A 22,653-nucleotide genomic window follows, 5' to 3' on the forward strand; every position below is an offset into this window, starting at 1 on the left:
ACGGATTTCTACAGTCAACCAACCGTTTGTGGTTGTTCAGTGCAAGTATGTGTTGTGTCTGGTGAGAAGCAGACTAGACCGGCTCTGAGTGAAAAAGGGGAGGAGGGGGAGGGGGAGTGGCATGCATCAGAAACAAATAAACTCTGTTTCATGGCACGCCTTCTCCGGGACACACGTCTGCTTGGGAGATGCTTTAATCAATCCCGACGCCCACATGCGCTTCCAAAACGGTTCCATAAATGACACCACCGCAGTTGCTTTCACGTGTCGGGGTAACCCGTGGCGACCTTCCATCACCACCGGCACTCACATGTAAACTAAACGGGGAGGGGTGTATTGGGTCGAAGGGAGGGGAGAGAGTGGGAGTGTTGGGAGGATGGGGGGCGATGGGGGTTTGTGCATTGGATATGAGAGATAATAGGATTTGAGAGGCGGCCGGCTCTATGGGGGGATTCCATATCAAACGGAGGCGGGCCTGCACTCCGCTGTTGGCGTGCTTCTGTTCTGAGGCAGACCTTGGTTAGAAAGTGCATCCTCTGCTGGTGCTGAGGCTTCTCGCCCTTGGTCGTCTGCCCTCTGGCCTGCATCACCTCTACATGTGGAACCACACGCACACACACACACACACACACACACACACACACACACACACACACACACACACACACACACACACACACACACACACACACACACACACAGACGCAATTTGTTGGCATAATATGCAGCGCAACATTTTCAAAGAATAATAAATCAAGGGGTATGGAGACACATTCAAAATCAACCAGACAACTTGTATGTACTAGTGCAAACGCAAAGCTCAGTGTCCACAAACCTGCGGAGCACACCAGGCGTATAAATTGATTCATGGATTTTGTAAACCAAAAAAAATAAAGCTTACCCAGCTCCAGGATGTCCTCCTGGGCCTCCTCTGTGTAGGACAGCAGCCTCTGTAGGAGGGTGTAGCCGTAGCGCGTGGCTATGGCCGGGCAGTCCGTCTCCACCGACTTCCGGTCCCTGTGGCGGGAGGGAAAACATCAACACTGGTAATATGCATTCCAGTGTTTCCCCTGTATGCATGGATGGCCAGATATGTGAATAGGTTACCAACTCACAGCACCACTGCTATCTAGGGGAAACGCTGCACTCTAAAAAACTAATCATGGAAAATGGTTGTTGTGACGGATCAGACGTGCAAGTTGTTTTGTTGTTAGTTAAGATTGAGCGACGGCGCCGCGTTTCGCTGACGGCGCCTACAGGCTCCCGATTATGAGGCCACGCTGACGGTAATCACAAAGACAGATTGTGTTCAGACTCCTGCTTTGACTGGGGGTGCCTGATAGCGGGAGCCTTTTTCGAGAAGCCAGTCAACCTTGAATGCCTCATTACATGCCCACTTACCTTAACATGACACCGCACTTCCACAGTCCAGGCCTGTGTGCCCGTCGCTCACCTCCACACTGTGTAGCCGTTGAGCTGGAGGAACTTCAGGACGTCCTGGGCTCTGTCCCGCAGCTTGCTCCTCTCCTTGGCGCTCAGGGCGTCGTAGGGCACCAGCAGGGAATGACTCGCTCCACCTTGAGGGAGACACAGAGAGAGAGAGAGACGGATGAAACACACTCACCCTCCGTGCGGCCATGTTCTGGGCTCTTCAGGGATTGAACCCCCTCCAGGGGGGTGTTTGTTAAGCATCGCTCAAGGTACAGAGAACGAGATGATAGGATGGTAGAGAATAGGAGAGAAGAACGTTGAATAAGAGAAGGAGGGATAAGAGATGGGAGGAGAGAAGAGAAAAGACCAGAAGAACAGGATGGAACGTAGTCCAACCGGATCACCTTTGGCCTCCAGCTCCAGCTTCTTGCTCTTGGCCCAAGAGTTATGGTAGTTCTCCGCCAACTGTTCGGCCATAGACTGAAATCAAATAGAACCCTTTTTTCATCAGATAAATGACAAAGTCACCGCTGAAATGTACGCCAAGTTAATTGAATTGAAGGGACTTACACACTGGTTCCATGACAAGGTCACACTACTCATGTCCAAGGGTTTGGGAGTGAAGGTGGAGGCTCCCTCAAAAGACAACTACATACCACATCAAGACGTATCGTTATGCCATTTGCTTTAGTTCTTACATATATTTTCACATTTATGTAAAGAAACAAAGAACCACACAAGGCCACGTACCGGTCCTGCCTGCGGGGGCCTGCGTGTGCAGGTGGTGGGGAGACCAAAGGAGTCGCCCTCTGTACTCCTCTCCACCGTCCATCCGATGGACAGCATTGTCTTTAACGTCTCCTTGATAGCCCAGCGGTACGCCTCTTTGTCCTGGCAGGATCAAAAGCACGGCAGACAGGCTTCACGTTGGAGGCATCAGGCTTCACAACAATGAAATCCAATATGTGAAGTGAAGCCTTTCAATAATATGAGATGTACTGTGTTTGTTTTTTATGTTTCACAAGGACTTTCCAATAACCCTGCCTTATATTGAAAAAACATCCAGAAGGATGTTGCCAGAGGCAGAGTAGCATTATTTCTAAGAAGAGCCTTTCTAAAAAATAATGCAACTCTGTTGCATTATTTCAAGAAGAACCCAAATATATATATATATACTCTAATAACACTCCTCCGCGAATTTCTTTGCCAACTTCGCAAAGTCCAGGGTTGTTTGCATTAGCTCGTTACCTTCTCCGCCAGAGCCCGGTACGGCTTCAGCAGGGGGTGAACCTTGGCCTGCTCACACAGCTGCTCCCCGTGCACCCAGCCGTTAGCAAACTGACACGGAACAAAAACACAGATTCAAACACGCACATCCAGCGCCCGTGGACGACACAACACACGTACACGGCACCGCTCGTCTTCTGCTGTCAGGCTCTCAGGTGATGGGGAGGGAAGATAAAAGATGTTTGCATTGTACCAAACAGACTTTAATGAACTACTAAATAGGCAAATACGAGGCAAGGACACATCCACAAATCACCCCTGTACAATTTAACAGCGCTGATGAATGTTTTGCCATGAAATTACCTTGTCCAGCGACCATTTCTCATGGGTATGCTCCGCGTACTTGTTCACAACAAACTCCAGTCTCTCCGGCAGCGACACACTGGCGGGAGAAAATTGGCATTGAGCTGAAGTTTTTATATTAACACAGGGAGTCACGATGTTCAGGTGAAGGAAAGAAAATCAGAACAACACTTGGCCGCACTTCAGCACCAGTGCCCTGAGGAATGCAACAGACGGTAAGTAAGTAAGTGAATACTTTATGAATCCCCAAAGGGGAAATACGATGCCAACATCAATGTATCCAAAGAAAGAGAGCGAGAAAGTAAAATATAAATAATTGAATAAACACAGAATTCAATAAACTTATTTTTTTTATTTATGTTGCGATATGAGGTATGCAGGAAATGCAGTAATCCAATCATCCGCAATCCCACAATGCACTGTGGGATAGCGGCACAAGTCGTTGCAATGTCTCACCTGGAGGTGTCCACCGGCTGGGGGTTGAACTGGCCCTCTTTGTCCCAGGAGCCCTTCCCCTCCGTCTGGCTCAGGCAGCAGGGGTGGGTGTGGCAGGGGGGCAGGGCCCCGGCCAGGGCAGCCAGGCTCTGGAGCCCCAGTCTGAACAGCTCGGCCTCGTAGGGCTGTGGAGCAACCATGCGGGCGGACCCAGGGCAGAGACACAATCACCAGCAACAGATAAACGCTAAGTGATTAGAGTGGGGCAGATGCTTTTATCTAAAGTGATTTGAATATGTTCAAATACATGTTTCTTCAATAATGAGCAGGCAGGCGTCCTCGCTCAGGGATGCCAACGGCTGGACTGGCAGATTATTGTAACATGTTAGCTGTCAAGTCTCCAAGTTTGGAGTTAATAAAAGACTACATTTCACATTAAAATAAACAAACTGTTTATCAGTAATTGCAGACCCCTCCAACATGATTTTGGCAAACTTTGACAAAATTTGCTGAACACATTAAGCCTTCAAGTGTGGATTTAGATAAAGAAAAGGCACTCAGACGTCGCGGAAAGAAGGCCGCCTGCGTTCAGCAGAGTGAGACCTTCACATAGTGTAGGGAGAGTGGTAAAACACAGGAGGGGAACATAGGGACTCAGTAACAGGGATAAAATGGCATGCTGAAGATCATATAAGACTAATTGCCATGTTTAAAATCAGAAAGAAACAGTTTTCGTTCCACTGGCTCGTTCCTTAAGAGCAACCCTGAGTTGTTTGAACTCTCCTTCAAACGTAGATGAAGGAGGTTTCGATACTCTAGTTAATGTGGGACTCAGAGCACCTCCTGAACCTAGCTCTTTGGGCAAATGAGTCTGAAGCGTATCAGTCAGCAATATGATGATCACAAGGTGTGCGCTTCTATTGAACCGTGGAGGCTGAGAGACTGGCTTGTATTGATTGCAGAAATTCTAGATTCATTCAATCTGTATGGCCACTTCTCCAAGTTTTCTGTTGTACAGTATGAAAGAAAAGTATATAAAGTATCTTCAAATAAATCTTTTTAGTTAAATCGATATTTCTACTCAAAATATTTGAGATGAGTATGTGAGAACAGTAAGCTGAACTTTGGAGAAACGTTTCATCATCAGTATTTTTCATGAAAAGGTTTTTTTAAAACCTTTTCACATTAATCAATGGGCTATGAGTGACCGTTTGTAACCTAGCAAAAGTGTGCAAGCTTTGCTGCTAGATCCTACAAGAAGAAAGTGAAATATATGTCAACTGACGACAGGATTCTGCAATGTTACCGCCTGAATGTCTTTTTCTTCTCCTTTCTTAGGCACTCGACATCCAGTTTGTTAAAAGTGTGCCTTCTTGAGGATGACGTATCTTTTCTGTCAACATAATTTCACCTACAATGATTGAATAGTGAAGGGATCCTCACTAGTTTTCCCATTCTAACTCATTCTGTTGATAAGGCCTTTCTCCGTCAAATAATTCACGATCTCACCTCCTACTGCAGTTACTAATAACTGTTTGCTAAAGTATTTTCTTTGTCTTGCACTCATCCGTCCTCATACTTTTTAATCTTAGAGTTTGTAAGATGACATTTGGGTGAGTTTACCTTTTGAGCCAGAGCATTGAACAGGCCCCAAAACAACTTCCTGGACATATGAAGCTCCTCCTCCGAGGCGGAGCCTAGGTTTCCAGACTCGCCAACCAGACAGTAGTACTTCCAGTTCTGTTCATAGTGATTGGTCAGCAACTGGTGGCAGGAAACAGCAATGATGAACGACTAAACTATTTGCAGCAATGCAACATTTATATTGATGTCAACTACAGACAGGACAGACAAGATAGCCACCTTTAGTGGCATCTTGGTGTGGCCCGCGAGTTGGGGAATGTCAAAGACGAGGCGCCGCAGTAGAGGCTGGATCATTGATGGCTGAAGTTCACTGAGACATCCAGAGAAATACCCAGCCAGACAGCCAGTCCAACAGGCACACACAAATACCATTTAATAATTAATATGTGTTCTACAACCAGAAACATCCTGAGAAATCTAAAAAGGAAACATGACTTAATTATTCAGACAGTAAAGCTGACTAATAAAGTAACAAATTCAAAACATTTCGATTGGGATAACCCTACGGGTGATAGATGGCAGTAAACAGACCACAGTTGCGAGCGCATGGTAAACCCCAAAAAACAGCATGCGTGTATCGCTTCACCCCCTGAAAAATAGATTCTGGTCTCTTTCATTGCACGCACATTCATATTTCAGCGAGGCAACGCTAACATCGGGAATCAATCCTATCTCTCCCTACCCCATCTCCCTCCCTCCTCTCCCCTCCTGTCCCAGGCCGTCTCACCCGCAGATAGCGAGCATGCACTGCTCGATGGAATCCCTCTGAGCCTTGGTGAGGTTGGGCGAGGCGGAGAGGCGGTACACGGCCTGGGTGAGGGCCTGGACCAGGGCGGCCGGGGCGGGGGGGGTGACGTCGGAGGCGTGGAAGAGGCCGGAGTGCTTTGTGAGCAGGGGGAGCACGGCCGTGCACAGGTAGCGGTTGAGAGCCAGGGCCATGTCGACGGAGCCAAGGTCAGCCTGCAGGGGGGAAAGGTCGCACCGGTTATGAAAAGGGCATCCGGCACAAGGACTTCTAGAGGGTACTTTGAGATGTAAACGTAGGCGGGTGCTCCGGAGGTACGCAGTGGGGGGAGGGAATGAGGTGAAACCATGCAAAGTGAAGGAAAGTGTAAAACTAGTCAAAAACACACAAGAAACACCAAATGTATAAACTATTCAGTCCAGTGCAATTACTTCACTTGTTTACCAGTCATGTAATGCAGATGTACACCTAGATCGTTAGTTAGTTAGTACCTTACAAAGGTGAAGCCAATGAATAGGATGAGTACAGGTTTTTAGAGTTGATCACTCCAGTGTTTCAAGTGCAGGGGTCTTTCCAGTGCAGTGGGTAATCCCTGGGTCACGTGGTTCTGAGTGGTACTGGGCATCCCGCCATGAGCCAGCAGGTCTCCTTAATAGGTGATAACTAGCGGCTGATTGCAGAAGCGGTGCGGTAAATCAAAGGCCAGCAGAAAGGTAGAGGGCCAGAACACAAGAGAGAGAGAGAGAGAGAGAGAGAGAGAGAGAGAGAGAGAGAGAGAGAGAGAGAGAGAGAGAGAGAGAGAGAGAGAGAGAGAGAGAGAGAGAGAGAGAGAGAGAGAGAGAGAGAGAGAGAGAGAGAGAGAGAGAGAGAGAGAGCAACGCACAAGTCACCCACTGTGCACTGTGTAGTGATGTTAAACAAAAAAAAACATGGATCGGAGCTATCAAAGCAGTACTCTGATAAAAGAGAGAGTGAGAGGGAGGGAGAGAGAGCGGGAGAGAGAGCAGGAGAGAGAGCAGGAGAGAGCGATAGCGCGCGAGAGAGCAAGAGATAGACAGCGAGAGCGAGAGCGAGAGAGACAGAGAGAGAGAGAGAAAGATAGACAGCAAGTTAGAGAGAACGAGAGAGAGAGAGAGAGAGAGAGAGAGAGAGAGAGAGAGAGAGAGAGAGAGAGAGAGAGAGAGAGAGAGAGAGAGAGAAAGAGAGAAAGAGAGAGAGGGGTCATTTAGTGGGGGTAATTCCTCCTCTCTCTGCTCACAGTGTCCAGCGAGGCAGCAGCCTGCAGGTCGGGCAGGAAGCCCACTTGGAGCAGGTGGAAGAGGAGCCGCTGGTCCGGGATGCCATAGACCCGGTCCAGGAACAGGACCATAGCAGCCTTGTGGTCTGGGCAGAACACTGTAGTTGGATCGGGCTCCACCAGTGTGCCATCTAGGAAAAAAAAAAAATAAAAAAATAGTAAACTGAACAGAATAAGGGGATTTGATGGATGTTGTAGTTATATATTTAAAAATATTTAAGCAGTTTGACACTTTTGTGATCAATTTATTCATTGATTAATGATTCGAAAAAACGATATATTCTGTATTCTGTTCAAAAAAGACATTAATAACAGAATTCTGTATAGTCTTGGGCATTAATCACTTCAGATAATAAAGCTTGGTATGCTCCTCATACAGTTCCTAATATGGTTTACATCTGACGTATACTAACATCAAGTAAGTGCGTGCCATATGTAGACCATTATACTGAAATAGTGAACCACAGAATGTATGTTTTGTGGGCACCATTAATGTCCCTTGGTGGATATATGTGCTGATAGTCCAGAAAGCAAAGCCCACAGATCTTACTGGAATCCATAGAGGGGATCTGGAAGGGAATACTGATCACCCCCTGCAGGTCAGAGAGGGGGACCAGGGACCGCAGGATGGACCTCACTCGGACGGCCTCCCCCTTCCCAGCATGGATCAGCTGCAAAACAGGCACAACGTAACATGAGCGTCGTCATGTCTTGGATAGAGACCCAGACACATGCTATCGGTTCTGAGGTATTGAAGTTGTTTTGTCAGTTGTCATATGGTTGAGGGCATACCTTTTTGTTTTATCTGCAAATCTTTGATTCAAAAATTCTTCAAACAAATGATATAATTATTTATGAACTGAATACTGAATACATTTTTCATGAATGAAGCAGCTCTCCGCGTATGACAATGGCATGGATATTCATTCACTCATTACAGCCATACCTATTTAGAGGGACGACCATGCGCTCAAACATCAAGAAAGCTTGTCCATCCATGCATCCCTCCACAGTTTATAAAACACAAGGTCATCTGTTCCACTTCAATTACTGTCCCCAACCCCTGCCGAGGGAGCTATTTACAGCCCCACGTCCCCTTTACACTCTACTAGGCTTCTTGACAATAAATACAACTCTTAAGTCATCATCAGCGGGCTATTGAGCGGCCAGGCTTTCCCTCCGTTGCTCAGACTTGTATCTCACGTGCATCTCCGGCGCACAGCGGCCCAGCAGATCAATGAGTGCCGCGTAGAAGGTCATGATGGCGTGCCCCATGTGGATGAGGTCATCGTCTCCCCCGTCGTCCTCCGCGGCGTCCCTGTGACCGACACACCGAAACAAACGCTGCAGCGCAGGTTCTACCGCATAGTGTCTGGTTGATTATAGATGGGATGTTAAATGAGCTGCGTTTATCCTGCATGAATAAAGCCAGCAAGGCTGAGTGAGCTGGCTGACAGAATCACAGCACGCACGCACGCAAACACACACACAGTCTTGTAAAGGCTTCATAAATGGGACTTGAAATAGAACAGAGAGTGCTCTGTGTTGTGTCCTCCGCCATTAAATCTCTCTGCGCTCAACCCTGTAATGCTGTATTCCTTAAATATCGGGAATTGGCTGAAGAGCGGCGGGACCAAGTAATGAATGGGACAAGCGACAGGTGAGGACATTTGTTCTTTCGTTGCCAGCATGTGAGATCTCCCACAATTCTTACATCAAGGCCACTTGTGCTATCACTCACTCACGCACACGCACACGCACACGCACACGCACACACACACACACACACACACACTTGTTTCCATCACTGACAGTGTTGTGCTGGACCTGTAGGCGGTTGAGGGTCCGTCCATAGAGATATCCTCAGAGATCCTGATGGCTTCCTCCATAGCAACCAGCAGGCCGTCCCCCCCCTCGCCCTGCAGGGCGGGGCCAAAGCATTCGGGCCGGCGAATCAGCAGCTTCACCACAACATAGGCATTCTCCTCCACGCTCTCCCCTGTGGCGGACACACACACACACACACACACACACACACACACACACACACACACACACACACACACACACACACACACACACACACACACACACACACACACACACAAAAACACACGCACACACACACACACACACAAAATGGAAGATTAACTGGATAGACGTCTAAAATCCAGGCTACCATCTAACATTGAAGTTAAATATAATTTGATTGAAATGTAAGTAGGTATAATACTTTTTGTGCCCTGCCTCCTGCTACATCAAAACACCCCTTTTCGTAGGAAAAAAAATCAAGACTAACCTGACCTAAACTGAACATTCTTATTACATTACCTTTTTATTCAAGTTATCCAATCTCTGGAAGTCATCTATATTCATATTTGACCATTGTTAGTTTTGTGCAGGTGAGTTTGTGCAAGGTCACATTGATTTGATCTAAGATCTGCCTGCTTAAAAACAGAGTGCATGGTTGATTTTTGCTTGGACTCTGTGGTTGGGTGAGGCTGCACTGTGGTGCATTGAACATTCCATGCATACGGGTTACACCAACCACAACCACACACACTCAGAGAGAGCTCTGAAAGGCCAGTACTGAACACTGGCCTGATGAGGCCAGACTAGTTCTCAATCGCGTATTGACTAATACTGATTCTGTCAGAGCAAATTAAATAAGCTCTCAGAATTTGCCTGGGTCCCAGGCTACTGAACAACTGCTGACTCTTACAATTCTACACAATCTGTAATAACTGATAACTGAACCGATGTGCTAGTCGTGGTCGTGGGAGGAGCCCAGTAAAGCCACTGAGGTGGAGTGTGGCAGTCAGCTAAGTGACTATAGCAGGGTCAATTGCTACACATATCTATATACTGAAACCTCTCCTTGAACAATACGCCCTCACGTTGTGTGTATTTATATATATATATATATATATATATATATATATATATGTCGGTATATATGTCTGTATGTTTGTGTGTTTGTATATTGTGCTTGCTTGTCATTTATTTTTTTATTATTGTTATCATGACGAGCCGGTAGTAAATGTACCATTGCAGAAGACGGCAAAGCGCAGGAAGTTCAGGTAGCGCTCTCCCTCCACGGGGTTCCAGCCCAGGTCCGGGTAGCCCTTGGACACGAGCATGGCACAGCTCTGGAGCCCGCAGCCGGCCAGGTACTGGACCACCTGGGGAGCAGGCCGCGCGATAGGGGGGATGTTTCTCACGGGTTTCTTGGATAGATTGCAACGTATGCAGTAGTATACAAACAACCTCAAACACTACTCTGAGATAGCATCTGTAGTCAGACGCCCCCGTGCTCCCCCGACTTCGCATTGAGACAGCAAACACGCAAATGGGAACCTTGTCAAACATATCCCGCTGGAAAATAACGGGAGAAAGCAATCATTGTTAGAGCCCATCAGATATAAACATGCATGAAAGTATTCTATTCTATTCTATTGTGTATAACCCTTAATCACAGTTACAGTCTCAGAGGACAGCTCCCTTAACCTAGTCCCCTAGAGGGCAAAGGAAAACTCCCTTAATTGTCAAAGAAGAAACATGAGAAGAGGGAATCCCTCATTCCAGGGATGGTTAGGCGTGCAATGGGTGCCGTAATGGACAGACATAATGCTTTGTTGACCTTCTCTAGGTCGGGCTCCCGTAGCGCCAGGGCCAGCTCGTTGTTATCCATGACTGAGGCTGCAGCCACGTCCAGGGGTGTGGCTCCACGCATGGATGGAGAGGCTAGGGACCAAGAATCAGAAATTCTAAAATAAATCCTTGGAATTCTATAGCTTTAAAAGGAGGCTTAATAGTGCTGGAAAGGGTAACGATGACATTCGCCTATCTCCTGGCTCGTGGCCGATGAGTGTGAATGGCTCCTGTAGGAGAGGGTTTATGAGCAACTTTGTGGGCCGTAGAGATGTTAGAGCCAGTGTGAATAAGTAAAGAAGGGGAGGAGGGGAGGAGGAGCTGGTTCACCTAGTCCCACGCTGCTGTTCTCCAGAAGGTAGCTGAGGCGGTCGAACAGAGCACCCTGGTTGCGGCGGCTGATGCGGCAGAAGTAGCACAGGAACCGGCAACAGTGGGCCACCATCTTGGGGAAGCTGATCTCCTGCCGTGACATCGCGGTGGAACACAAGGAGGGAGAGAGAGAGAGAGAGAGAGAGAGAGAGAGAGAGAGAGAGAGAGAGAGAGAGAGAGAGAGAGAGAGAGAGAGAGCGAGAGCAAGAGAGAGACAAAGGGAGAGAGAGAGAGAGAGGGAAAGGTCGCGCCAAGAGAGGCAGGAGAGCAAGGCGAGGATTCACATCAGTGGGATTAGAGCGGATCAGCGACGACTTAGTCACGCAAGTCAAGGGAAAAGATTCTCCTAATTTAAAGCGCGCTAATAGCCCACTGTGAGTGACTTAACAATGGATCATTTTCTAACGACCTCTGATGGTGGAACGGTGTGGTGAAGCAATGTCACAGCTCTTTATGTGGTGAACTCTACGATGATGAAGACGATGATGACCGCTCCTTACCTTGGACTCTCCCTCCCCCAGCACGTTGACCATCACCTCCATCACAGTCTCGTGCATCCCCAGCGCCCTCATCAGGTCTGGGTGCTGGTAGAACACCTTGTTGTTCATGATATCCCTGCAGGTAAATAGTGACGTCGGGGCACTCAGATGACAATATAAGTGATTAAAGGGGAACTATTATGCTTTTTTCGACTTTCATGACCTATAAACGTTGTTATAATGATTGATAGTCATGTTTAACCATACTTAAGTGTCAAATAATGACGTACATGCATTTCGACGTATTCCCTGCTGTCTGGGGTGGCTGTGCAGAGCGCTAAACACTCGGGACAACGTTTGCGATTCACATTTCCGGGAAATCATCTACGTAGATGCACTCCTGCCGCGCCCCCATATGCCTGGTCAAATCTGCCCGCGCGCGCGCTTCAAGGAAGGTAACCAATCACAACGGAGTTGGGTTGGCAGGAGGGGGGTGACTCGCGAGGGGGCGGAGAAGGACGAAACCGAGCGTTGACAGAGAATGCTGAAAGCGCCCAGATGAGAGGTAGAGTTTCCCGAAAATCGACATCGTTCTTTGTGTACGGTTAAACATGACTATCAATCATTAAAACAACGTTTATAGGTCATAAAAGTCGAAAAGCATAATAGGTCCCCTTTAACGTCTCCCCTGACAGAAGCATGCGATTATACCACTGTAGTATCAACCTGATTGGTCCACTAGACCTCTTAGAACGAGATTAAATGAGCGTACAGCACACCTGATCGTGCAGAAATGAATATTAGTCATCACTATGAATATTACTTCAGCTAGAAACATAACACTAATAGCTTAAGAATGCATGTGAAATTCTCAGGAAATGGTGGCAAAGACTTCCCATGGAAAAAATGCAAGTCTGTGAAGATGTAAGTTACGAGAATATTGAACTAGCAATGCACTTTTGTGTTTTCTATGTTTGTTGCTACAATTTCTAGAAAGCATCAGTTAATGTCGGCAGGCTGACTATACAACAGGGCCTTGTTACTAGGCTGTTACTGTCCGTTCTACTGGCTCTAGTAGTATACTACGGTTTATGATCAGACTAGGGACGTGACTCTGATTGTCTGACTGTCTTGATGGTTTTCCGTAGGTATTAGTACACCCCACTCCCCACGTGCGCCGTTCAGCACGCACGCACCGCTGAAGTTCGGATAACGACGGCAGAGCAGCAGACCCTCCAGGGTAATTCAGCCAAAATGTAATCTAGATTCACTGACGCACGGCGAGGAAGAAACACACAACGTCCCTGAGACCTACCCGAGCCCTCGGATCATCAGCCGCTCCTCCTCGCCCCCCATGCGGACGCTGAGCAACGATCGGATCTGCCCCAGCGAGGCCAGCAGGCCCACGGCATCCTCCACCGAGGCCCGGCTGATGGTGTAGGCCCTGCGGAGCGGCGCTCCCATCTGGCCCGCCAGGCCCTGGTACTGGCGGTGCAGCAGGGAGAACATGGCCCTCACCAGAGCCGGGTCGCCCACCTCGCTCTCCTGGGCCCAGAGGACCACCGTCGCCGAGATGAGCTCCTTGAGGGACACTGGAGGGGGGAGGGGGGTGGGAATAGTAGTTAACAGAATGATGCTCTGTTGGCAGATTACTAACAGTCAGACGAGTGAGCTGGGGGAGCTTATTGCTGATTTATAAGAGATAAGAATACTGTGATTGAAGTATAATGTTTTTGCATGATGCAAACAATTTGTAAAAAATCGTTTGCTAGGATAATGAAAAGATTGTAATTAAATCATGACTTGATTTAAATCAAAGCGACTCCCCAAAATCGCATGACTAGCCACCTAGCCTTGAGGAGGACTCTGATAGACAGGGGTGCCGTCCAATCATTTCATTCTTCCCGAGTGAAATGATTGGACAGGCTTATTCAATCATTTTTGGTCAGGGCATATGATTTATTAATTGCTATATAACAGTATATGCATATTGTAAAGATGTTTCAAAAATCAAAGGCCTACTCTAGGATTAATGCTATATATGTGGTATCCAAACCTGAATAAACAGTTGTGATCGTGGGTTAAGAGCACATGATGCTGATGGGCGGTTTGTTACATCATTTCTTTGCATTGGTTATTTTCATCATCATTTCTATGATGCCATCAGTGGTAACAAAAATGTAAACGCGCATGCACACACACACACACACACACACATGCACAAAAGCACTCAAACTCACACAAGCACACCCAAAGAGAAAATAAAAAGGTCTTGTAACTTAAAACCCACTGGGAGACTTTGATCTGCGTTCAATCTCGCTGTCTGTGCAATTCTCCTTTCTGCCGATGACCCTCCTTATCAGGCTGAAGAGTCGGTCTTTAATGTTGCTCTCTGTTCCCTCATCGCTCTCCTGATCACCATCTGTGTCAATTCCTGCTCCGGGGACAGGAGGCGCACACAAAATAGGAAGTGTCTTCTTCAATACCAACCAGCCTCGTGGTGAGTGCTTCCTCTGGGATCGTTCGGGGCAGAACAGGTCATTGCGCATTCAGAGTGCATCGGTAATTGGGTTTCCTTTTCAGAATCAGTCAGGTTTTATTGCCCCGTAAGCTTTCACACACAAGCAATTTACTGTGGTGTCTTGGTGCAGAAACACGAGATACAAACCAAAACAAACAAAACAACAACTTCAGTGTGCGTGCGGTTTACCACAGTGTGCGGTGAGGCGGTGGTGGAAGTCGTGTAGCAGGTCCTGGATTTCCTCTGGACAGGGACAGTCGTCGTGGTCCTGATCCGATCTGAAGCTCAGCAGCATGTTCATCTGAGAGGGAGGACGGTGACGCATGTCCGAGCAAAAATAATGAGCCGGGCTCGGGTCCAGCCTCGTGCTGCCATGAAAGGCGTGAGCAGGCAGAGACATTCCAAACCGCATATGGTTTTAGAGACAGATGGATGGATGAATGGACGAATGGATTGCAATCGCCGTTACATCAACATACTACCAGATACCAACATTTCACACCGGCTTTAGAATTATTTGAATAATAAGCCAAACTGCAGTTTAAGCATATTAAAACACTTTGTTCGTATCTTGCTCGTTATGAACAGCTTTGCAATTTTCTCAAAACCCATTTCCACAAAATAGCCTCCTCTATCTGCCACTAACAGCAAATTGTTACAGCATCATATTGCCATGTCATATTCAATATTAATGCCATCGGCGTGTGAGGGAGGGGTCCACCCACCTGCTCCAGCGGAGGGGAGCGGAACTCCTTGGTCTTGCGGGCGGTGAGGGCGGCGGACATGTTAAACGCCTCCATCACCTGGTTATAGCGCAGGCGCTGGTTCTCCTGCAGCCGGCCCACGAAGCTCTCCGAGAAGGCCGCCGCCGCCTCCACCCTGTGGCGCACCTGGCAGTCACACAGGTAGGACAGGAGCTGGCACAGCTGGAGGGGAGGGAGGGAGGGGGGGGGGAGAGGGAGGGAGGGGGGGGGGGGGAGAGAGTGAGTGAGGGAGAGAGAGAGAGAGAGAGAGAGAGAGAGAGAGAGAGAGAGAGAGAGAGAGAGAGAGAGAGAGAGAGAGAGAGAGAGAGAGAGAGAGAGAGAAAGAGAGAGAGAGAGAGAGAAAGAGAGAGAGAGAAAGAGAGAGTGAGGGGGAGAGAGAGAGAGAACGAGGAAGAGAGTGTGAAAGATAGAGTGTGAGAGATAGACAGCGAGAGTGAGTGAGAGAGAATGTGAAAGACAGACAGCGTGATCAACAGCGAGAGTGAGAGAGAGCGTGAGACAAACAGTGAGAGAGATAGTAAGTGAGAGGGAGAGAGCGAGAGTGCGAGAGATAGACAGTCAGAATGAGAGAGAGAGCGATAGAGAGGTAATTTAGTGGAGGTAATTGCAGGGGAAATGGGGTATGTTTAGCTTTGCTCTTGTAGGGATTTTCAGAGCTAAGTGAGAGAAGGTACACTTTATGAGTCCCAGATGGGAAATTTGGGGATTCAATAAAAGAAAAGAAGGCTAGAGTAAATATCGCCTAAAGAAGGTGTTATGAGATCAAAGTGGGAAGATATGTATGCACATTTACCTCCAGTTTGACAGCTTCGGGCAGCTTCATCTTGAGTAGCCCTTGTTTGGGAATGTTTTCCTTCCCGCCTTTGCAGCCCATCTGTTCCTTCCTAAATCCATCATTATCATCATCATCATCATCCTCATCATCATCATCACCACCACCACGGCCCCCCTGGTCATCAAGCGTCCCCTTTTCCTCTCGACGGGGAACCCTGCGGAAGACCCCGGGCTCGATCAGCTCCAGCACCTTACCCAGATCCTCGTCCCCAAACACCCCCATGACCAGCAGGCTGTAGAACAGCCGGAGTGGCGGCACCAGCAGCAGCTCAACACTGCCCCCTTCTGGGTCGCGGACGCCCTGCCCCGCCGCCCCCACTGCCGCGCTGAGCAGCTCCACGGTGAGGCTCTTCAGCTGCTCCAGGGGGATGCGGGGGCTGCCCGTGAAGACCGAGGGCTCGGGGCCGCCGCCGCTACCTTCTCCGCTAGCGTCCGCGATCCCGTTGCTCGCACGCACAAAGCAGGTCAAGGAGAGGAGCATCTTGGGCTTGAGGGAGGTGCTGAGGGCCATGCTCGGAATGGGACTAGGTGGACCGGAAGAGCCCGCACCCGTGGTACCAGAGCCTGGTTGAAGGGTGAGGGAGCTGGCCTGCTCCGTCAGGGGGATGACGTACTCCTGGTTGGTCATGAGGCACGCGGTGGCGCTGGAGCTGAGGTAAACCTTAGCCGGGCATGACATCATTGTTTTAGGTTGTAGACCCACTGTGTTAAAGGTTGTGCACCTCATTTGTTGGATTCACTGAAAACACTGGACAAACTAAATCAATGGAGAAGTAGAGCATCTCTAATGTTATTCTTATTATAACAATATCATCTTGTTATATTCTTATTAATTATGTTTATTTATTAATTTTTTCCACAATGTCTTGTTTTTTTTAAACGATTTATGATGACTATATGCTCTGTAAGGTGATCTTGGGTGTCTTGAAAGGCGCCTCAAAATTAAATGTATTATTATTATTATTATTAATGTGTTATTGATTGAACAATTCACTGTTAAAACGAATGTAATAATAAAACAGGAGGACAGAAAAAAGCCTTGTTACCTGAATGAGGAGTTTATATAAGGCTGTTCGCAGTGGCCCAGGGAGATAGGGATTCTGAATGGCATAGAGGAGCTGGGATTGGTCCAGGTAACTGCAGAGGGCGTGGCTCACCCTGGCGTTGCCAAGGGCACAGAGGGAGCAGTAGAGGAGGAGGGTGTGGTGATGAAAGGTCAGGAGGTCATGACGTTCCGACAGTTCCAAGATGTCCACGCACCTATGGACAGGGTCAGGGTTATCAGTAAGATGTTGATGATTTAAAATTGTGTTGGCTATTTTGATGACTTTATTGATTATTATTTAAGTGTTTTCCAAAAATACAATTCCATTAATTAACAGAAACCTGCCATTGAGATTTGCACCTGTATTCCTACTAGAGGTTTGATTCTATAATGAATCCGAAGTCGGCCTTGAGCAATGGGTAGGAATCTCCAAGGCAATCCAATCAAGATATGCCTTTCTGAATAATAGAGTTGCTATGAATAACCTACTGTTGCTATGGACGCTAAGGGCCCTATCTTGCATCCGGCGCAATTTACTTTCTCACTGGCGCATGTGTCGTTGCTAGTTTGCAGTTTTGCAGTTTCAGAAATCATCTGCGCCACAAACCAGGAAATACCTGGTTTAAAGGCAGTGGTGCGTTGTTCAGATGCTATTTTAAGGGCGCATGCATAGTGTTGCTTGTGCACCTTGCGCATATACTTTGCCTTTCTCATCTACCTAGCCAAACATTCTTGGTCAATTATTTGGGAAAGAACAGCTGATACAGCGGTAATAAGTTGTACTTTTAAATCAATGCATCTGCAAACACCGTACAGCAAACACATATTTTCTTGACACAGACATCGTGTACATGCCCATAACTTTTAGGATTGATGAGTATTTGATCGTGAGAAAACATTGTTTTACCGCGAGTGAGTGTTTAAAAGAATGAATGAAAGCGGGCGCGCATGTGTGTGTATGTGTAAAAGTTGATAACGATTATGCAAACAATACTGATAAGAAACGATGTTTATAATGTATTGCGTATATCATTAAATAGAACCACAGTTACCGCATGTGTTTTCTGTGACAAATTTTATTTGAGGACTCAGTATTTCTGAAGTTGTGGAAGAAAACCTTATTCCATGTGTGAATTAGGCCATATTATTTGGCCATAAACTGAGCCATTTGAAGCTTGAAATTCATGTGCATCCGTCTCATCGGAGACTGCAGACGCGCTGTCAAAATATCAACTCGTCAGATTCAAATGAGCTCATGGCTCTTAAAGGCACCCAGTGCAACTTTATGTAAACATTCAATGAAAAATAAACATTCAATTTCTAGTCTTTTTTACACGTAGTAAGTTTCAATAACTCCATACCATTACATATCGACATTCAAGGAGCAAAGATGAGACGTCGTTGTGTGGTGAGAACTGATAGAAAATTGTAAACAACAACAATCGCCGGTGGGGAGAAGCCATTTTTCCATTGACTGGAAGCCTGCTTTATTTATTGTAGGTTACAAAAAATAAAGAAAATGGCGGCATTGTTGTTGTTATCGATTATGTATCAGTTCTCACCACACAACGACGTCTCATCTTTGCTGCTTAAATGTCGGTATGTAATGGTATGGAGTTATTGAAACTTACTACGTGTAAAAAAGACTAGAAATTGAATGTTTATTTTTAAGCCTCGAAAGTTGCACTGGGTGCCTTTAAAGGGGATGGGAGCCGGCACTCTCATTGGTTTATTGCACGTTACGCCCAAACCACACCTACAGGTAATTAGGCTACTTCAGACCAACCCTTTTTAGATTTGCGCAGGGCGCAAGAGTCGCTATAGAACTGCCCACAAAGCTACTTGCGCTTGGCACTTCTAACTTGCGTTTCAGACCGTTAAAATAGGGCCCTATATGTTTTAGACTCAGAAGAAGCAATAAACCATACGAACCAACGATACCCGTGTCTGGGTAAATGTCGGTGTCCATTATCCCTGACGTAACATTAAACCTTACGTATACATCACTCTGATCCTACATAATAAGGTTACAACAGATTTAAATGTTATGCTACATTGCAGCATTTGCGTATGACCTGTGACACCTCTACTCCCAACTCTCAGCGGCTCATCATTTGCAACGTGTTTGTGTCATTCAAATTTCTTTGTAATCCGCAAAATCTGATTGTTATAATAATAATAATAATAATACATTTAATTTAGAGGCGCCTTTCAAGACACCCAAGGTCACCTTACAGAGCATATAGTCATCATTCAAAACTATGTAAAACAGACTAGGAATAAAAGGAAAACAGAGGTTAAACATGAAGAATAATAATAATTAATAACACTCAAAGACGCCTAAAGTGAAGGGGGGACCTCACTAACCACCACCAATATGTAGCACCCACTTGGGTGATGCACGGCAGCCAATCGGTGCCAGAACGCTCACTACACACCAGCTTGAGGTGGAGAGTTAGGGATGAGGTGGAGAGTGAGGGAAAAGAACATATGCATGCCTTGGCAGAACGCTGCGGTCCATCACAGATGACGAGATGTAAGAATTTCAAAATGGGTTTTCCCTGCTACCACACTGGCTTTGCGAGAGGAAGTAGGATATTCCATCAGTTAATTCATACCACGTTATTTAAAATGTGTAGTTCAAATCCATTCAGCAACCAAGTTTTGATTAGATGCATCATGCAAGAGCACCCAAAACATGACTCTTAATATTAATTTCCTACAAAGAAGAATTAAAAAGGTTCAAACCAAACAGTAAACACAGGGCATCTCTTCCCAACCTGTTCTCATCCGGGATGTGGAGGTTCATGACCTGCAGCGGCTCGGAGCACTGCACCTGCCAGCCGTGGCGGGCGTCCAGCCGCGTCGCCTCCACCCTCAGCGTCTGCTGGGGCACCCGGGTCCAGGAGACGGGGCAGAGCTGCTGGACGTGCAGCCTGGGAGGGCACTGAGGAGCCGTGTTGGTCCTCTGGCTGCGGAAGAGACCCGCTGACAACGGCATCACGTTCTGCAGGGCGATGAGAACAGAGACAAAGCATCCAGATATAAACACAGAGAGAAAGTATAACAGCCAGTGGATCAATTGGCAGCAGTGGTTACCTTGACACAACCCAGATTGAACTGAAACATTTGGGAGGCAGTGGGCTTGACGAAGACGGCAGGGAACAGCCTTGTGCTTCCCTCCACCTGGGCGATATGCAAGAGGGGTATGGATCATCATCATGGCACAACATCAGAAACAGGGGAACCAGATTGTAGTGTGACACTATGTGGTCTGTGTCATGCTTTTTGAACAGGTGAATATCGCCCCGAGCGCTCTATGTCCTTCCCACCTGGTAGAAAGTGGCCATGTCCACTCCGCTGGACGTGAAGGTGAGCAGCCCGCTGGCACTGTTGACCAGACAGCCGATCTCAAGGCCCGCGCTCCTCCGGCTCTGGGACAGACCGGTGGCTTCTCCCGCACACACCATGTAGCAGCTACTTCGCTTCACGCTGAGCACACACACCACAGGCACGTAGTCGTGACACACTGGATATCAGTTTGATGAATTATTATGATAAAACTTTTATAATAAAAAAAGTGTTTTATTCATTCTTGTGAATAAACACACTGGGTATAATTAGTCTTCAACTAGATAACAACGTCTTCCAAAATGTCTGTTTAGGGGCTGGCTGGTAAGCTTTAATTTCAAACTATTTTTTCTAAAGTTACAGAGATATTGGATATTCAACAGATATTCACGCTCCTGAATACAGCGATGTGACCCGGGGAAATTAAACGTGATTACAAGTATTAGTCCTACGTGGTTTTTTTTTAATCAAAAACAAGAACACGCCTGAGATTTGGACCGGTTATATGTAACCGGTCTATCCATTATTATATGTGTCTTCAGTATTTAAACCCAGCAAAACTGGTCCAAGGAGGCAAATTGCATTTTAGACACAGATCACTGTAGACCATAAAATGTCACACATTCTGCAATGACTTCCATCACCACCAGCACACCTTGTATATATATATTTTTCACAGATACTGTCATATACTGTCTACCCAGGTGTGACAGGGTGAAATAATAGCTGCCGCTCAAGCCTAACCTCCAGCGACATCTAGAATTCTGTTCAATTCTGGACAAATATCACCGTGCTGATGATTAAAAGTGTGCTCATGCTGACCTCTCCTGCACCTTGCCGCTGTCGTCCCCCAAGGTCACCGTCACGGTGCGGGTTCTGTCAGGGTCGAAGGTGGGCCCATGCTGGTGGAAGTCAGAGGTCACCCAGCCCACCCACACATTGAAGGGGTCCTGGCCAGGAAGCACCCGTACTGAGTAGTAATACTGGAAAAAAATGTATAAGAAGATCTCTCATGATCTTTTATTGTTGATAATGAAATGTATAAGAGCATAAAATAAATAGTTAATCAGTAAATTCGGAGACAGCTCGTTTAGAAACAGGTTGGGGCTAGCTTTGTCTTGGAAATTATCACTCTAGCCACGAGTCATTCCTGCCCCATACCCTCATAGGGTTAACAACACAAAACCACAAACAACATGAATAATGTATTCATAAATGAATATCAACTAAACAAATGAAGAACATCATGTTCCAGTGAAAACTCTCTTAAAGGGTTTCTACCATTGAGCTCTGCACCAGACAGCCGTTGTTTTCCTTCTCCACGAGCACGTCCTCCAGCAGCCGGGCGGAGGAGTTGCTGCAGACCAAGCCCGGTTTGTTCTTCTTCAGCATGAACCTTCTGCAGGACACACAGGCTTTGGTTTGTTATTGACTCCTCATTGAGGTCTCTGAGACACATCGAGGGAGAACCTATTTAAATGCTGGCGAGATTACAAAGAGCATGCCATAACAATATTATACACACATAGCGTTAGAAACTTACATTTACACATTGTAAACGTTCAAAACATTTACCATTGAAGGCGCACAAAGATGTACAAATCTTGTTTTGCAGCAAAAAGTATTTTGCAGTTTATTCCAGGAGTAAAGTGCAAGAGGTCCATTCCAACTCTAACTCTAGCCAACATGCAGTATACCCAGTTCTGAGAGAGGTCTGGTGACCTCCTACGCTCCAGTCGCACACACACACACACACACACACACACACACACACACACACACACACACACACACACACACACACACACACACACACACACACACACACACACACACACACACACACACATATAAACAGACACACACAAACACACACACAAATATACCCACAGACACATGGACAAATACCTTAGACACAGACACACAAATAGACACACACACACACACACAAACACGCTCAGGCTCTTAGGCTTCTCCGCTGTGTTTTCCTTTCTGCTCACCCTCCGTTCCCAACCTACCGCTGCTTGAGCCTGGATGTTTTGTCGTGGCTCTGGTCCTTTTGATTCAGCTCGTCCCTCGATCCAGAGAACCCATGGGCAGACTTCATTAGCACCTCAAAGTCTGAGTCCACCTCAAACTCCTCCATTTCCTTCCTGCCTGTGGGCAGACCCAGAAAGTTGAGAAAATGAAAACCGAAACTAAGTTAAACAGTATATCGTTGGTGACCTCTTTTTAAGGTTAAGGACAGACAACAGAGGACGATGATACCATGGGGCCTAAATATCAGTGAGACCAAATGGTAATTTTAAATCGACATTTTATGTAAAATAGGCCAATGTGAAGCCCTTTTTAAGTCATATGGACAACTGTACTTTAAGGGCAAAGTTAATTTATATTCCAAAAGATTTCATATAAACGAAGCAAAGGTCATTTATATACCATCTTCACTAAAATCCACACAAAGGGATGACCTAACCATTGCACTTGTATTGCG

General features: G+C 46.8%; 1 protein-coding gene across 2 annotated transcripts in view; it reads right to left on the reverse strand.

The window, feature by feature from the left end:
- LOC132473459 (ryanodine receptor 2-like) overlaps nucleotides 1-22,653 on the reverse strand; it is a 70,590-nt gene that overhangs the window by 32,970 nt on the left and 14,967 nt on the right. The window contains exons 23-54 of one of the 2 annotated variants that reach the window (XM_060073607.1): nucleotides 22,178-22,316; nucleotides 21,441-21,558; nucleotides 20,982-21,142; nucleotides 20,141-20,300; nucleotides 19,908-19,994; nucleotides 19,589-19,815; nucleotides 16,810-17,023; nucleotides 15,723-16,424; nucleotides 14,891-15,091; nucleotides 14,355-14,466; nucleotides 13,935-14,078; nucleotides 12,960-13,236; nucleotides 11,666-11,780; nucleotides 11,124-11,256; nucleotides 10,783-10,886; nucleotides 10,189-10,324; nucleotides 8,955-9,141; nucleotides 8,346-8,460; nucleotides 7,693-7,813; nucleotides 7,104-7,273; nucleotides 5,828-6,060; nucleotides 5,320-5,410; nucleotides 5,080-5,220; nucleotides 3,478-3,641; nucleotides 3,022-3,100; nucleotides 2,680-2,769; nucleotides 2,182-2,322; nucleotides 2,002-2,079; nucleotides 1,836-1,911; nucleotides 1,454-1,577; nucleotides 902-1,017; nucleotides 516-592 (exon numbers count right to left, since the gene is read on the reverse strand). In XM_060073607.1, coding sequence (XP_059929590.1) covers nucleotides 516-592; nucleotides 902-1,017; nucleotides 1,454-1,577; nucleotides 1,836-1,911; nucleotides 2,002-2,079; nucleotides 2,182-2,322; nucleotides 2,680-2,769; nucleotides 3,022-3,100; nucleotides 3,478-3,641; nucleotides 5,080-5,220; nucleotides 5,320-5,410; nucleotides 5,828-6,060; nucleotides 7,104-7,273; nucleotides 7,693-7,813; nucleotides 8,346-8,460; nucleotides 8,955-9,141; nucleotides 10,189-10,324; nucleotides 10,783-10,886; nucleotides 11,124-11,256; nucleotides 11,666-11,780; nucleotides 12,960-13,236; nucleotides 13,935-14,078; nucleotides 14,355-14,466; nucleotides 14,891-15,091; nucleotides 15,723-16,424; nucleotides 16,810-17,023; nucleotides 19,589-19,815; nucleotides 19,908-19,994; nucleotides 20,141-20,300; nucleotides 20,982-21,142; nucleotides 21,441-21,558; nucleotides 22,178-22,316 — 5,033 coding nt within the window. The remainder of the gene's footprint in view (nucleotides 1-515; nucleotides 593-901; nucleotides 1,018-1,453; nucleotides 1,578-1,835; nucleotides 1,912-2,001; nucleotides 2,080-2,181; nucleotides 2,323-2,679; nucleotides 2,770-3,021; nucleotides 3,101-3,477; nucleotides 3,642-5,079; nucleotides 5,221-5,319; nucleotides 5,411-5,827; nucleotides 6,061-7,103; nucleotides 7,274-7,692; nucleotides 7,814-8,345; nucleotides 8,461-8,954; nucleotides 9,142-10,188; nucleotides 10,325-10,782; nucleotides 10,887-11,123; nucleotides 11,257-11,665; nucleotides 11,781-12,959; nucleotides 13,237-13,934; nucleotides 14,079-14,354; nucleotides 14,467-14,890; nucleotides 15,092-15,722; nucleotides 16,425-16,809; nucleotides 17,024-19,588; nucleotides 19,816-19,907; nucleotides 19,995-20,140; nucleotides 20,301-20,981; nucleotides 21,143-21,440; nucleotides 21,559-22,177; nucleotides 22,317-22,653) is intronic. The other variant, XM_060073608.1, reaches the window with a different exon arrangement.

This window comes from Gadus macrocephalus, chromosome 15 (assembly GCF_031168955.1).
Source record: "Gadus macrocephalus chromosome 15, ASM3116895v1".
NCBI lineage: Eukaryota > Metazoa > Chordata > Actinopteri > Gadiformes > Gadidae > Gadus > Gadus macrocephalus.